Source organism: Carassius gibelio, chromosome A11 (genome assembly GCF_023724105.1).
Source record: "Carassius gibelio isolate Cgi1373 ecotype wild population from Czech Republic chromosome A11, carGib1.2-hapl.c, whole genome shotgun sequence".
NCBI classification, from domain to species: Eukaryota; Metazoa; Chordata; class Actinopteri; order Cypriniformes; family Cyprinidae; genus Carassius; species Carassius gibelio.
In genome coordinates, this window is record NC_068381.1 from 8,254,786 (window position 1) to 8,268,849 (window position 14,064).

At 36.7% G+C, this 14,064-nt stretch overlaps 1 protein-coding gene across 7 annotated transcripts in view; it reads left to right on the forward strand.

The window, feature by feature from the left end:
* Positions 1-14,064, forward strand: part of LOC128022215 (mitogen-activated protein kinase kinase kinase kinase 3) — a 54,668-nt gene that overhangs the window by 1,784 nt on the left and 38,820 nt on the right. For all 7 annotated transcript variants that reach the window (XM_052609548.1, XM_052609550.1, XM_052609549.1 and 4 more), the window contains exon 2: positions 9,653-9,710. In XM_052609548.1, coding sequence (XP_052465508.1) covers positions 9,653-9,710 — 58 coding nt within the window. The remainder of the gene's footprint in view (positions 1-9,652; positions 9,711-14,064) is intronic.

Consider the following 14,064-nt stretch of genomic DNA (forward strand, 5'->3'; position numbering starts at 1 on the left):
GCTCCCATGAGTTGTTGCAAAATTGTGCAAGACATGACAAATATTTGAGGAAGGCCTTGTGATATCACTGCTCAAGTCTGTGGTTGTCACTGAAACTAACACAAGCACTGCAGAAAGATCGGTTTGGTGACAGCTGACCAGTTGGTCAGTGATGCTGTTGTCCAGAGCGTTTAACTTGAAAGATGTTACAAGTGGTGTGAAATGTGCTGGATTATCTGCGGCTTTATCCGAGTGTGGCTTAAGCGGTGTCACCCTGCAAGACTTTCGTTCCCCTGTCAGTCAACGGTTGCACATGGCCAACTCTTTATGTTTTAAGACCTAATGAATGGTATTTAGTCTGCATCTTCAAGCACAGCATGTCAACTCATACTTCATTTGTCAGAAGATTAACATTGCTTCATCTGATAGAGCGTGTTGTAGGATTATGTAAAAGATAAGTAAATTCTGTTTATGCTGATTGGAAGGGTTATAGATAACAGATAACAGATTATGTTAGCTAGCTACTGTCTGGTTTAACAGTATTGAGTGCAGCTACATGGTTATTTACAGTCTTTGGATGTTTTTCTTTGATAAGCAACTGTAATCTAGAAGGTAACCGAATATTGTAGATTGCAGGAGACGGTGTTTGAGAAACCCACATTGATTGACCGCTATTCTGAATATTGGTGTGTATGTGGGCTCTTCAGTGTCTGTGGTGGTCTACTGTAATTAATGCTGTTTTTTATTGAGTCTGTCATGCAGTATTTCATGTCTAGGAAGCTGTGATCAGAATTTGTGGTTTTTTTTTTAAGTGTTTGCAGAATTGAATGAACTCTTAATTGGTTTTATTGGTGCATTTAGTGGCATATGAGTGTATAATATGTATGTAAATAAATGCCAACTTTTATTAAACTCCAGGTAATGATGGGGATAAAATATAATAATAATTTAACATATAATGTACAGATGCTTCTGATGAAATCTGGAAATTGTCCTCATGAGCAATCATGAACAAAAAATTGCTTAAATTAACGAAATTATTGATTTTATTGTGAACAATTGTGTTTTTGAAACTCTTAATGCATAATCAAAATGTCATAACTTGATCTTCCAATGAAAATGACCGACTTCTTTCTAGTGGCGTTTTTTCAGACTTTCATTCATTTTAGTCGCTCAACTTTAAAGGGATAATTCACCCAAAAATGGAAATTCTGTCATCATTTATTCACCGGTTTATTCCAAACATGTACAGCTTTCTTTCTTCTGTGGATTTCCATTCTTTTGTAGAACACACATGCACAAAATGTTTTTTTAGGAATATTTTCAACTGTTTATCTCCGCACAATGAAAGTATGGCAACATTGGACCCCACTGACCGTCAAAATAGACAAAAATGAAAACACCGATACATTTTCAATATCCTACCGTGTTTTGAGAAGAAATAAAGCCGTACAGGTTTCAAATGACATGAAAATGATTAATAAATGAGAATTTTTGGGGGGTGAACTATCCCTTTTTACAAAAGTAGACCAGGACAGTATCTTTGCAGTTAAATACAAGCGTTTTCAACAGGTGTTTCTCCAGGTTGGTTTGTCTACTGGGGCTGCTTGTTTTTTTTTACAGTTTGAAGTGATTTTGTAGGACCTGAAAGCATACAGAGAGATGTAAAGTATTGATTGAGCAAAGAAGGTAAGTATTGAACAAAAAGCCTGCTGCATCATGGGTAAGGATATGACTAATTACCCAGCGTGATCACTTTATATTGGATTTGTGTCAAGCCTTGGTGGGGCTATTTTGATAGTTCTGTGGCCTGCCTGTATTCGAGTGGTTTTGCATTGATTCCATTTATGTCTACGGTCTGAGGAATCGCCAGTGAAAGATGGAAAGATGTGTATGCGTGAGGACAAAAGCAAGAGTGAGAACCTCATCGGTTAAAGAATGAATGCAAGTCTTCACTGTGGCGGGAGGTGTAATGCATTGTGATTGAGCTGAGGCAGAATTGACTGCTTCTCTTTCAGAAGGTTGCTGTGGAAAGACGATTGTGTAAGCAAATCTCTCGCACGACACTGCGTGTTTGTGGCTTCTAATGTGTTTTTCCTGGCCCCCTTTAGAGAGTGATTTCTTTCTCTAGTCGGAAGTTTGGCTTCTCACTGCATGAGTTTGCTCGGCCAGGTCAGGCTAAACAGTAGTTGTGAATGCAGGTTGATTTCGGTCCAGACACTCAAATGCATTGGCTAGTACAAAACAGGAGATGTTAGTTCTTGTCAGCAGAACAAAATTTGCTTATTTCTAGCGCGCGAGGTTTGATTTCACTTATGTTTTGATAAATGGACAACTTTAACATTGTTAGATGCACATAATTTGATGAAGTCAAGTTATATTAGTTTGCAGTTTTCCTTTGAAGTGAGATTTTTTTTTTTAGATCTATTCAAGAAACATACGTCCCAGGCCTTGGGTTGATCTGACTGGAGCCTTTATTGTGGATTAAAGTCACAATTCTTCTTTTATTCGGTTAATCTCTTTTCTCTTTCACAACCAGGAAGTTTTGTGTTGCCCTTAAAGACAAAAACCAGTCATCCTGTCATTCCTGATTGCAGTAGACACCTTCAGTCACACAGATTACACAGGAAGATGGTTCTCCAAGTGGCCTGCATTGTGCATTTGTGAAAACATTCTGACAGGATGAAATTCAAGACGATAGAGTTTCTGTGATTATGTGTGCCCTATGTGCGTAGACACGCTGTGCAGCTGATGTGAGGGCATTTCTGAATTGACTTTGTCGGGAAAAAATGATCATTAATTATTCACCTGTTTCAACAGCTGGGCACTGCTCCATCCTGTAATAGTATCATGCTTCAGAGATTGGTATCGGCCAGTTTAGGGACAAACACACAATCCCTGACTTTCAATAGTCCTGACTATTTAAATATACTCCGATAAATAAGATATATCTAGAATTAACTGGAACAATCAGATCTAATATTGATTTATTGCATGGAAATGAATTGAACCATGTAAGCTATCAGTATACCTAAATCTTACAATTCTTTTATGTACCTTGCTGATACTGTAGTTTTATTCTCTCTTTCTGACATGTTGAGTGTGTGTGTATATATATATATATATATATATTAAAAATAAATGTTTTCTATTTTAATATATTTTAAAATATAGCCTAATAATTTCTGATGACAAAGCTTCATTTTCAGCAGCCATTATTCCAGTCTTTATTGTCATCTTTTTTTATTCATCATTATATGATGAATATAAAGTAGAAAGAACAGCCTTGACATTTTTTGTGACTTAACTGTCACTTTTGCATATTTAATTAATGCAAAATTATAATTTCAATTCCAGGTTTGTATGTTTTCACTGGTAAATACAATTTATTATCTAATGACGGTAATCACTTTGCAGTAGTTTCACGCGATGCTGAAGTTAATGAACATGTTTGATTAAGGCAACGCATGTTTCATAATACAGATATACTACAGTGATATTTCATCTGTCTGTTATTGCAGTGGAAAGAGTCGTGCTTTTTGGGGTTATTCATGGTCTGTTGAAAGTACCTTGTTTATGCTCTTACACTTTTAAATGTCATTTGATTGTTCGATGGTTGAAGGGTGAGTGGAATAATGTCATCTCATTTTACCCAGTTTACAAAACAAATGAAAAACAAATGTATTATTGCAATCATAGAACAAGCCTTTCAGTGATTGTTTACAGCAATGGAAGTTATACCCCATACCTAAATTTAAAATCTAACTTAATAAATTAATAAGTAGCAAATTGAGGTAAAAGTCATAGTTAATAGCTAGTTTATAGTAGGAATTGGTCCCCAAACTAAACTGTGACCAAATATTAATATATCAAATATGAAATATTAATTTAAAGATTTTGGAAGTGCTTTGCTTTTGGTCCGTTCTCTTCCTCAAATAGCTTCTTTGATTGTCTATGAAGCATTTCCATGCCCTTTCTCTCTTGTATTAGTGACTGTGCGTTCATAGGGATGTCATGGCTAGATGGGCAACCAATAAATATTAGTCAGAGAAAGTCACAGACCTCAAACCTTCTCCCTGAGGAAACCTTGAAACACCTCGCATGAGTCTCACAACATACCCCAGCCATCACACATTCTTTCTTTCATCACTTTTTGCAGGAACTAGCTGTCAACACCTTTGCTTACTCTCATGTGTTTTATGCCTTCACACACTTTATAAATTCACAACAGACTGGGTTACATGGTCTCTTTTAATAGACATCCTTGCCATCTATAGCCTACTTTTAACTGGCCTTGAGATTTCTCTATATTCTGGAGACTAGAGCAGTTTCAACCTCGCCACATCCTTTCAGTGAGTAAGCAGAAATAAAGATCTGCATGATAGAGTGGTCAGCTGTTCTACAAATGCGGCCGTGGAGAGAAATTGTATTCTCCCATAGTGAGCATGAGCGACTAATACTCTACCTTTGTTTGGAAAAAGAATGTGATGTACTTAATTATGTTGGTAGGAGAATTACAGCTAGACGTATTAGACCGCTAATCACCCATGTTGTGGTAACGATTCAAATGTGCACACTATATTGTTGATGGGAGACACAGAGGAGGCGGTCGTCTCAGTTGTACTGTAGTTTCATAATCATGCTTTAGCAAGCCCAGGCACGCTCCTGTCTCCTGATGCATTATGTACTCTGCGTTTAACTGCAATACAGCATGAATAATGAATCCGATGAAATGTTTGATAACACCAGCGCAGGAAAGACATTAGAGAGGAAAACGGGTTGTTTATCGGAGGTCAGTGCCGCATTGGCACAGTAAATTGTTAATACAAGGCATCAAATTTGCCAGGCAGTGCAGAAAATGATTGGCCTAGATTCGACTGGTTGGGGGCCAAGCTTGCAGTGATTTATCCACCTCTCTGTAATTAACTGACATTGCAGCAGCTCGCTGCCCCACTGTGTGCTGCACCTGTGCAGGTGGAGCGCTGGGGTGTTGCTCTGCGCCTCTGTTGCTGAGGAAAAAAGGGCATGGGTGAGTGTGCATGTGAAACTCAAAGGGTTACACTCAGGGAAGCTGGGCTTTAGAGGGATAGTTAGACACAAAATTAAAATTCTATCATTTTCTCATCATTAACAATATAATAGTGTGATTATTCAGCTCCAGACAGTTCAGAGTTTGATTTAGTTCAGTTCAATAACACAGTGCACAGTTCATTCATTATGAAGTTAAATTCAGCAGTAAGCTGAATATCTTTTAAATCCCAAGCAAACCAAAGGCGGCAGTGCTAAACTCCATCAGGTGACAGAAATGGAGAGGGAAAAACACGGGAGAAACCAGGTTCAGTCCGAGGGTAATGTTAATAATAATGGTTACTGTGAGGCACTTACAATGAAGTGATTGGGGTCAGTTTTTTGACTGTTTAAAGGTGCTCTGTGTATGTTTTTGACTCTACTAAAGATGCTTTCAGATACTTGTTTATCTGAAAAACAATGCTATGGTCAGTTATTCTCCTTTGAAAATGTGCGTTCCGGGCCAGAATGTCGGTCTCTGATTTGGTTTGTGAAACCTGTCCACTGCCAGTTTACCCAATTGTATTTCGGTACCCAGGGTTGCCAGTTGACAAAAAAGAAACAGCGTATTTAATTTAATTCATCGTCAAGTGCGTTTTTCTTGTTGGTGTCATCAAACTGGCAACCTCCATTTGCAAATTATGTGGAGGATGAGTCACGATTTTATGCACTTTTTTTTTATCCAATACTTTCATAATCATCAGATACGGTCATGCTGTTATTGGTTGGTTGGTTGGTTCCCACGATCCTTGGCTTTCACCTTTCTTCGGCTGGTGGTGGGCTCATTATATAGGATCATTACCATATCATTTTAAACCACAACAGACAATATGATTTGCCTGATTACATGGCGAGGTATTGACCACTGGGCCTGGATGCTTGATGAAGTTATTGATCAACACTTATCTGCATCCTCTCACCACATAGAAATAAGCCGATTATCCTGGAAAGGAATTATACTTATCTTTTCAACCAGATTTTTTTGCTTATTAAAGAGGTTTTGTTAAAATAAAAACCTTTAAACAGCTTGTGAGTTATAGGAAAATTTTAACCAAAACTGAATGCTATGTCATTTTTTTTGTCATCACACAAAGCTATCACATTGATTTCAGAAGAGTTGCAATATAGTGCATGAATCATATGGACTATGTTTATTATAGCTTTATGGTATTTTTTAAATGGTGAATCTAACTGTCCATTAATTGTAACTTAAAAAGTTAAATTTTGTTTTTGTTTCTAGATAACATTCTTTAACCTTTTAACTGTCACCCCCATTTTTGAACATAGACGTGAAAGTACACTATTCACACTTAAATAGTTATAATTCATAAACGCTTTTGAATACAGACCAAAGGTTGGTCTCTTTTTAAAGAAGACCATCTGCAGATTATTGCAGAAGTGAAATCATTTTAAAAAATGAAAGCATAAAAAAGTTATAGAAGTTTACATTTACTGTAAATACATTTATTATTTTATTTTTATTATATTTTATATAAAATAAATATTTTATAAAATATGTTTTAATCCAAAATTGCTATAAAATTAAAGCCATATGTCTAAATAAGTTGTGTTCCAAATTTGAAGTTGATATAAAAAAAATGTAGGTTCCTATGCAATTTTGTTTAGGCGTTATACCACAAAAAGCCACCGGGGGCCATTGAAACTCCATTGAATTTTTTGGATGCATTTTTCTGTCACAAATGTATCAATTTCTCTCTCAATATTATGTCTATGACAAAATAACCACCAAATATGGAATCTTGAGACTCAGACCTTTCCAACGATATGTATTTTGTCAAGATTATGAAAAGTTTTGATTCTAAAAGACCGTAATATATATGGAATATGACCCCTCCCACTAAGGGGGAGGAGCACGCTAAAAGATTTTAAAGTATGATTTCCATGGTAACACAGTGTCCGATTTCAAAATGGTTTTCATAAGATGAATTTGGAGTATTTAAGCTTTCAAATGATATATAATTTATGATGATTACTAAAACATGTGATAGGGAAAAAGGAAGCGGAGTAGATTTTTTGTGACAAAGGTCAGAACTCCTGTTATGATGTATATGTTTTGAGGTGCACTCTTTTTATAAATTAATCTTTTACTGTTCCTTCATCATTTTTAACAACAAAACGTGGTCAAATATCTATTTAGGAGTCTTAGACCTTTCCAACGATATATAGTTTGTCATGATTAGATTAGGATATAATTGTAATATATTGAAGTAAATTTAGGCGTCCCGTATACGGGACGTGACAATTAACAGGTTAATTATATATTTAGCCGTGTTTTGTACTGATGTTTCAAAGCAAGCATGTGATGTTATTGCTGAAATGACCCAACACTAAATGCATCTCATACATGTAAATGTGACATACCGACCACTCTGTGTTTATAATACAGGTTAAATTGCATTGCCTCATATCTTTGAGCTGAAAGGATTCAGCATGCGGGCTTCCTTCAAAGCTGTTCGCAATAGGAATTTGAATATATGGCGGAGAATCATCAGTCTTCTGGAGGGGAGCTTTCAGTTCTGTTTTAACATTTTTGACATCTCGCACAATCCTGGCGAAGCTGTATTGCTACTGACATTTTCGCCTAAATTGCGGGGTTTGTCTCTGTGTTTTGCAGCATCCTTTTCAGATCATATCACTTAGCTGCTGATGTTTTTTTGAGTTGTTTTCAATAAGCAATTTTCTACCAGTTTATATCGGGCAACCCTGAGAAAAAAAGACTGAATTGTGAGTTTACACAAGTCTGAGTACATTTACAGTACAAATTAATGCAAAATTAAAACACCAAAAGTCAAAACTTTAGAATCACTTGTTGATTAGTCTGTTCAATCTCAGAAAAAAAGGTACAGAAGCTGTCACTTAGGACTGCATGATTAATCAAAATTAAATTTCAAAGGCGATAAATCGTATTTAGGCAGAAGCTGCGATTGTCATGCGTAACTTTCTGTGAAGCATGGTTCTATGATCAGCGGTAAGTCTCCATCCCAGGAGATGCCTATAATAAGCCGAATAAGCAGAAGATTTAACTGCTTTCATTAATTCAATGTGATAAATAATCACAGAACAATGACAATATATGGTTTATCGGAGTTTGTCTTACTGGAATTTTTATTATTATAAAGTATATAATAATGCAATTCTAATCGACATAGCGGTAATCGCTAGAATACTATGAAATATGTTGCGTGCCTTATTTTGTGTTAGAAGCCACATACACTCGACTGATGTTATGAAGTGAGTTTGGAGTGAAAACATGTTGTTATATGTGGTATTTACATGTGCTCTCAGATGGAGCAGCATTTACTACACAGAGCCGTAGTTCACTGAGAAGCTACACAAACAGCTTTCATAATCACAGAACGATTTTTTTGATTTCATAATCACTTGATTAAATCGTCTGCGATTGTGAACGTGATTTTTGTGTAGCTTGTCAGTGAACTACTGTGCAGCCTTACTTCCCGATACCTTTTTTAGATAATAAAATGTACCCATGGGTAAATAAGGTACAAAGCTTTTACAACTTTTTTTTCCAGAGCATTGGATGACCCATCCTAAATCCTGGATTTTAGATCGGTGGTTGAACAGTTCTGCTCCCTGCAGCCCAAATAAACTGTCAGTAAGAATTGAGACCCTTTTATTGCAAATGTTATGATACCTGATGCTTTTTTTCACACAGATTTTTTTTATCAAAGTGCAATTCATTTGTGTATTGTTCCTGTGGGACACCGTCTGCCTGCTAATACTCGGCTCAGTCTAGCCCCACCCCCTGTTTTCACTGCTGCTAACGCCTAGCTGTCAGATCTCACGCTGTTGCTAGGAGAAGGAAAAATAAAATACTTTGACCACTTTGCCGATGACTTCTTAATTGAATCTGGGCTGATTTTGTCTAATGTTTTTCCTGCTACCAGGTCGTGATTGAATAATGTCATAATGGTCTGAACAACAGTGGGGTTTTTTTGTTTGTTTTTTTCTGTGTGCAAAAATTAGTCTGGCCATTGGTGTGGATATTAAAGCTGCTATATTTTCCTCCATCTTGATCAGTTAAGCAGTGGTTGTTTGTATTTAGGTTTAAAAGGTGATGAAACTTTCTTTAGAATTATAAATATCTGTGCCTCTGCCCATGTGACTATTCAGATTAGTGGCTCTGTGAGCGTTAATCAGTGGTCTTTTAAAAACCTCAAGAAAATGCAAAAGTATGGACAGTCTGTATTGACAGTGCTAGCAAACATCCATTCGATTGTATGTTTACCCTATTTAAGCATACAATTTAGTTGTAGGCAATATTGAAAACGAAACTATTGAAAATCAATGTTAATGAAAGGCTTTAAGCTAATTCTTACCCAATCAGCAGACCCACATGGAATCTGTGCAGCCCATTTGCATTTATTTTTTGGCTGATTTCATGATGATTTTTTTTTTTACTACAATTAAGAGTGAAGTACTCATTTTACTATGTTTAAGATTAATTGTAAAGATTTTTCCAGAAAATGCAAAAGTTTTCTGTAAAATAAGGGCCGAGTCTTTCAGATGAATAATAGTTAACATTAAGAGATCTGTTGAGTAAGTGCTGTTTGTTTTTCTCTTTCAGGCCCGTAATGTCACTACAGGTGAGCTGGCTGCTATCAAGGTCATTAAACTGGAGCCAGGTAAGAAAATCACTTTCCCCCCACATGTACACACGTTGCAATCTGAGCCCCCCACCCATACATACATACATACATAAACACACACACTTATATATATATACATATATGTGTTTATGTCATTAGAAATAAATTTTACAGTAGATTGAATTTACAGTTTTAGTAGCTTTAGTAGCTTGAGTTAGGATGCAGAAGTAAATTTATGTTCATTATATATATATATATATATATATATATATATATATATATATATATATATATATATATATATCACATTAACACATTAATAACCAAAAAACCTTGGTTTTTGGATGATTAGGCCACGTCAAGTGCCAACATTATTCAAAAAATGACTGAGTTCAGCTTTAAGAGTTTCTCTAATGGAGGATATGCCATAGTTGTTGACATGAATTGACCCTTACTGATGCGGCTGTGGGGGTATTTAAGACAGAAACTGTTGGGAAACATTGATTTAGGAACTGGTATGGTGAAGTGGCTAAAGCTGAGGCCTGCGTGGAGTGAGCCTTGAGCTTTTACCAAGTGTCCTTGAGTGAGGCATTTAACCTCAGGTTGTTCTAGGGGGACTTTACCTAGTAAATGGATAATAGCATTTGCTCTTAGTCAATAAAGTCCTTCGGAAAACTCATTCTGTGTTTCTTCCTTGTTCATGTTGGCATTGGGTAATTGTTTACTCTAGAAATGCAAATCAAATAATTGAACAAGTTTAAAATGAATTCATTACAAAAGTGCTCTAGATCCGTCGGAGTGGCCAAATGTTTGAGATGGTATACCATCAGTTGTGTCCAGATGCACGATTGAGGTTTCATGCTCTGATCAAGGCAATCCCATATTATTTGTGTCAGTGAAAAAGCTTTTGATATTAAACCCAGACCAAAGCAGAAGACGACATCAAATGGGGTCTGGGGTTTGATACGGTTTGACAATATTGAATATCACTGTCACCGTAAAGGATGTACCTGTTTTATCCACTAGCCATCTGGTTTGATGAATGACATCTTCTTGAGTAAAGGAAACCAGTGGAGTGCGACTTTCATTTTGATTTTGTAGCGATTCTATTTGTGTGCTGTTTTGCTGTGCCAGCAGTAACTGCAGGAACAATAGCAGACCTCAAAGACCTTTTTTGCTGGTTTGAGATAAAACCCACAGCCTTCTCTTTTCGAGGGTTCTTTTTTCGAGGGTGAAGTCTCACCAGCAAGTTGTTTCTTTCGATGTCCAAACAGTTTCAATAAAAGAAATTACAGGAATTACAAGAACAAGCAGTACCTTAGTTTCCATGAAAACCACATTAAAAGTTGGAAAAAGTGTGTAAGTGCCTTTGGGAAAATAAAATTTTCAGGCACTGAAAAAAAGCATAATCTTGTTGAATTCCACTTCATGGTTAGAATGTTTTGTTAAGATTACTGGCTTTTTTTTTAGTAGATTATTATTGTGTGTGTGTGTGTGTATACGTGTGTACGTACATGTGTGTGTATACGTGTGTACGTACGTGTGTGTGTGTGTGTGTGTGTGTGTGTGTATATATATCAGACACACACACACTAACTGGCCACTTTATTAGGTACACATTGGTAGAATGGTTTAAACAATGCACAGTTGGTACTAAGGGGCCCAAAGTGTGCAAAGAAAATATCCCCTACACAATTACACCACCATCACCAGCCTGAACCGTTGAGACAAGACAGGATGGATCCATGCTTTCATGCTCTTTAAGCCAAATTCTGACCCTACAATCTGAATATTGCAGCAGAAATTGAGACTCATCAGACCAGGCAACATTTTTCCAATCTTCTCTTGTCCAATTTTGGTGAGCCTGTGCGAATTGTAGCCTCTGTTCCCTGTTCTTAGCTAACAGGAGCGGCACCCGGTGTGATCTTCTGCTGAAGGGTTTGAATGTTGTGTGTTCAGAGATATTTTGCATACCTTGTTTACTGTTACTGTTGCCTTTTTATCATGACTAACGAGTCTGCCCATTCTCCTCTGACAGCAACAAGGCATTTTCATCCACACAACTGCCGCTCACTGGATCTTTTCTCTATTTCGGACCATTTTCTGTAAACCCCAGAGATGGGTGTGTGTGAAAATCCCAGTAGAGCAACACTTTTCTGGCACCAACAACCATTCCACGTTCAAAGTCACTTAAATCCCCTTTCTTCCCCATTCTGATGCTCGGTTTGAACTTCAGCAAGTCGTGTTCACCACATCTAGATGCCTAAATGCATTGAGTTGCTGCCATGTGATTGGCTGATTAGCAATTTGTGTTAACAAGCAATTGAATAGGTGTACCTAATAATTTTTTTTTATTGTATGTATTGTATGTATTGTGTTTCATATTATTTTATTGTATTACATTCCAGTGCATTGGATTTTATTGTTGCTTGTTGCATTTGCAGCTAGTTTGGATAAAACCTCAGATTTACATGCAAGAAAAAGCTTTAATTGCTTGTTGTTTCAATTGTGGTTCATATGGATACAGCAACATTAGTCACTGCTAAAGTTTTAGTAATTTTAAACTTCAGTTAGTTATTTCAGTTTTGTTTTTATTTAATTTGAGCTCTATTTAATATGAAATTAAGAAAATTGTGTACTTTTGAGCATTTGAAGATTCTTTAAACTTGAAGGGGATCCCATATTAAAATATTAACAATACCTGCAGTAAGCTATGAAATTTTGGCAGAAACTAAACTCTCGTTTACCATGAAACATTTTTGTATCTACAGCCGGAATTTATTATTATTATTATTTTTGTCCATAACTTTATTCAGTAACTCAGGGGTTGTTCAACTTACTTTTTATGATACTAACCTACAGGCCTGTTTGTTTTGTGCTGAGAACGATTAGGTTGCTTGGTTTAAACATTGACCAAGAATTCAGTAACCACTCACATTCACAGATGCAGATGCACACAGAGCATTAGTCAGCTTTTAGCCTCGGCAATTACTACATGCCTCTCATACCAGAGACGAGAGAGAATGAGAGGGGAATGGGGGTTTCTGGAGGCCCTGCGCTTTGCTGTCTCAGCTGTAGTTTGAGATATTTGTACGTGTGTGTGGCTTTTAGATGCCCCTGTTGGAATAGGACACGTTCCTGTGCCAGATATCCATTAAGAGGGGTTTCAGATGTAAGAGCTAGATTTAGTCAGAGTGTTTTGGAAACACCTGCTCAGGCTTGTGTCCAAGCTGTTCCTTTTAAACATGCGGGAAATATGCACAAAAATATAGTGTACACAAAGTGATTCAGTGCCTTGCTGTATTCAGGGTCTTTATTAATGAAGAGTATGGAAAAACAACCATTCAGTTTCATAAGATCACTGATACATGCTGGATCTCATTTTTTATCCTTTTTGCTTTGGCTCCGTAATTGGTGTGTTTGAATGCAAGTTCGAAAACTATAAATTTGATTTTAATGGTGCAACATGCTGATCATAGCGGCAGATTAATTATATCACAGATGTTGAACAAAACAACAAAATATTAGAGTGAAGTGATTTTGTTAGTTATTTATAGGGTTGGAAAATGCTTTTATGCATTGAAATGATCTAACAGCAGAATATATTTTTAAAAATAATTATTTTGATCTATATAATAAACTTAATATTACTAGGTTTTTTTTTTACTGTGTGTAAATGAAGCCTGTTAACTGCTTGTTTGTGTACAGTAGTTATGAACCCTGAGGGCTGTCCTTTATTATGTCACATTAATCAAGGAACACGTGCTGCCAAGATAAAGAAACAAATCAATAATTAGTCTCACATTTACCCTTACCTCTCTGGCGAGTCAGTAGGAAGTCAGCCTAATTACATAAGTATATTTCCGTGGATATAACAAGGATATTATCTCCCATGGATGTGTTTTTACAGTGATGTCTTTGTTCCTCTTTGACATCGATTTACAATTCTGATTAACATGCACCATGTCTCCTCGACCTCATAGACGTTTTTGCCATTCTAACTCATTAATGTCTCTGAGCTGGCCTTTACGAATCATGGTGGGGGAGGACAACACACACTTTCTGGATCGGTCTCCTCCCTCTGCAGCACTGTGGGCATCAGGACACGGCTTTGAGTTTTGGCTCATTAGTTTGGCATAGTCAACAGGGGATCGTCTGAAAAGACCCAATAAATGTTTTTGCTAACAGACATGCTAACACAATCATCAAAACCTGGGGTGAGTTTGTGTGGGGGCGTTTGGGGACGTGTCAGTATGCGATGAGATTCGCTCTTGGCCTGAGATGAGAAGCACAGTGACTGGATGCGCTCTTATTTCTCTGTGTGTATGGATTGGTTGCCTCGAGCCATGTTGGTCTCATTCATTTCATTCAAAATTGATGAATCCATCAT